Raw genomic sequence first — 2,835 nt, forward strand, 5'->3', positions numbered from 1 at the left:
GATCCTATATCAGGAAGCAAAGGTTAGCTGTGCACCCAGCTTCTTTCATCTTCATTTAAAATTATTCTTTAAAATCCATTGGCATTGTTCATTAAGAAGTCAATAATTGTACAGAATACAAGAGCTCAAGTTGAGCCAAGGAGTCTGGAAGACTGAATGCTATTACATGTCAGCTAGGAAGGTTGCCACACAGCAATCTCTCTGACCACTTGGTCCAACTGCTTCCAGGAAGTACATTTAAAACCAAGTAATCAGGAAGACATTTTACTTCAGCCAGAGTGCTTGCTTCAGAAAGTGGGATGATAGGTAGATTGTAAGGTTTTCAATTAACATGGTATCAGATATGGCCAGACTGTTGTAAAATCTCAGAAATCTCTCAGGCCTTTGCCTGCCAAGTCACCTAGCCATTTCTTAACTTCTCCTTCAGTGATAAGGCAAAGCTGAGCAGCACAACTCCCAGCTTTGGCGATTTTAATTCAAACCAGTTCTAGACTTTTTGATACAGCAAAAATCATCCATCTTTTCTTAATACTTTTTTTTTGATAAGGAGAAAATTTAGTCTTCAGTGAAATTACTATGAGTTACTCTATCCTTCTCTCCTAAATTTTAGTTTCCATTTTGCCTCATATTATGTATCAGCTTCTATGGAGACAGATTTCTGATTGAAAAAGGAAAGGATGAGCTCTGGAGCTGAGATATCTCTGATAAAGATAATTAAATCTCTTCCTTTTTATGGCTTAGTCATACTTTTATTGTGCATGTGTGTGTGTAAGTAAATATTTTGTTCCAAAGATTCTAAAATGTTTCAGGAGCAATTAAGGAAGATCAAAAGCACCTTTAAAAACATCAGACACCAGCTAGTCTAATTGCTGCAGTCCTTTTTAATTACTGTGGTATTATCAGTGGATTGCTCTAAATTAACAGATTCTATTTAGGGTATGTACCCATGACACAATTTGGTGTCAGAAATTTTGTTACCAGTATAGGCCTGGGAGCCATAGAAATTTGTCCCACATTCTGCATTCTCTTCTTAGGAAGGCACAGCTTCCCTCTTAATCAGGGGAGGCCGGCTGCAGCTGGTATTACTGATGACTTATCCTGAGAGCCCCCATGTGGCTTTTGAAACTGGAGTGGGGATGCAGTGGAAATGAGTTAAGTGTTAGGCAAAGAGGACTTGTGCTGATGCAGGAGTTGCCTCTATTGTATGATACAAATCAATAAAAATAAACATTTCAGCATGTTTTGACTCATATTTCCCATAAGATTGAAAAACTATCAGTTGAAAAGAAAAAGATCATCAAAAGGGGATGGTGAGTGGGGAAGATGATGCAGATTAAATGGGTCCTGAAGTCTTTCAAGCCAGCCTTTGCCACCAACCTTGCCCCTGGACTCAAGGATTCTGAGAGGGAAATCTCTGTGAGAATGCCTGAAGATCCACTTGTTCTGGTGAAAAAGTAATTCAGCTCACCTACCTCTAATCTTAACTTTTCTTCATTGCCTTTCAAGTGAGATTGGGGCCTTTTGTGCAAAAGCCTGTATCTCTAGTCTCATATTTGTGGGGAATTGACCCAGGTCAACCATCGCAGAGCCAATCTGGGGTCAATAAGAGAAACAACTGGGGTCGCTAGAGAGATCCATGTGGGTTGTGGCTATTTCTAAGCAGCCAGCAAAACAAAACTTGGCTGAGAGATGATTTTCTAAATTAGTACTTATTGGGTACAGTTAGTAGTATTCGGTTTAGCTTTTTGGCTTATAGCAGCCCATGTGGGTTTTTTAGGAACTATATGCCTCCGCATCCCAAGAGGTAACTGGACCACTAACTTCGGCTCATCAGTGGGTGAATATGACGGATGTCACTGTCTTGCTCAATTCCACACACACAGTAAGTGTCGCTGGTCACACTGATAAAGCCACAATGGTAAAGCTCTGGGTTGACCTCATTATTTACTTAAAATTTAACTTCTATTTCTTTTTTTGTTTTGTTTTTAAAAACTTCCCTTTAGGCAAAAACGTGTAAACCAGCACTGGGCTACAGTTTCGCCGCTGGCACAATCGATGGAGCTGGTAGCCTCAATTTTACGCAGGGTGAGGTACAGTCTGATGGAATCTGTGATTGCAGGTTATGAAGCTTCAGCGTTATGTTCCCTAATAGGGTTTAGTTGTAGCCAATACATTTACTATTTTTATTTTTAAACTCATGGGTGTGCATGTTTTCCAGGTGTGTCCATGACAGCTGGATTTCCCAGGAATAGGTGTAACTTAGCTTTGCAATGATCCAAATAGAATCTGAGACAAATTCTCTTTGCATTTTAATCTATGAATGAATAATTTTAAATTAGGCTTGGGCAAATGTGGAGCTGTGGGGTGTAGAATGGGATTGTCATTCTACCTTCAGCAATATGGGTTGACTCTTCCATTCTTGATTCTAGTGTGTCTTTCCTTTATTCCTTTGCTGAAGCCAAAATTCTTCAAGGTAGAGGCCTTTAGGAGCCTAAAGCATGTGGTCCCAGGTCTCCTTCCTCTGTGTATTGCCACAGATTTGTAACCGATTAGGTTTTATAATTTAATCTTAATTATGACTGTAATAATATGCATTGTAACACAGAGAAAGTGGAAAAAGTGGAAGAATAGCACTTACAGGAAACATTTTGGCTTATTTGATTCCTGTCTTTTATGTATATATATTTTGGAACCATTAATTAAAATGTTAATGAATACAGTTGTAATTTGACATATTTGGCACCATCTTTCCTGGTAATATTTCATCCATTTTATCTAATGTTCTAAAAGAATAATTTTTAATAGCTTAAAAAATTAATTAATTATTTATTTTTT

The 2,835-nt window shown here is 38.2% G+C and overlaps 1 protein-coding gene across 1 annotated transcript in view; it reads left to right on the forward strand.

Moving 5' to 3' along the window:
* Window positions 1-2,835, forward strand: part of ASAH2 (N-acylsphingosine amidohydrolase 2) — a 69,627-nt gene that overhangs the window by 40,007 nt on the left and 26,785 nt on the right. The window contains exons 10-11 of the mRNA XM_011361644.2: window positions 1,778-1,882; window positions 2,004-2,085. Coding sequence (XP_011359946.1) covers window positions 1,778-1,882; window positions 2,004-2,085 — 187 coding nt within the window. The remainder of the gene's footprint in view (window positions 1-1,777; window positions 1,883-2,003; window positions 2,086-2,835) is intronic.

The sequence above is a fragment of the Pteropus vampyrus genome, unplaced genomic scaffold (assembly GCF_000151845.1).
Source record: "Pteropus vampyrus isolate Shadow unplaced genomic scaffold, Pvam_2.0 Scaffold68, whole genome shotgun sequence".
Taxonomy (NCBI): Eukaryota; Metazoa; Chordata; class Mammalia; order Chiroptera; family Pteropodidae; genus Pteropus; species Pteropus vampyrus.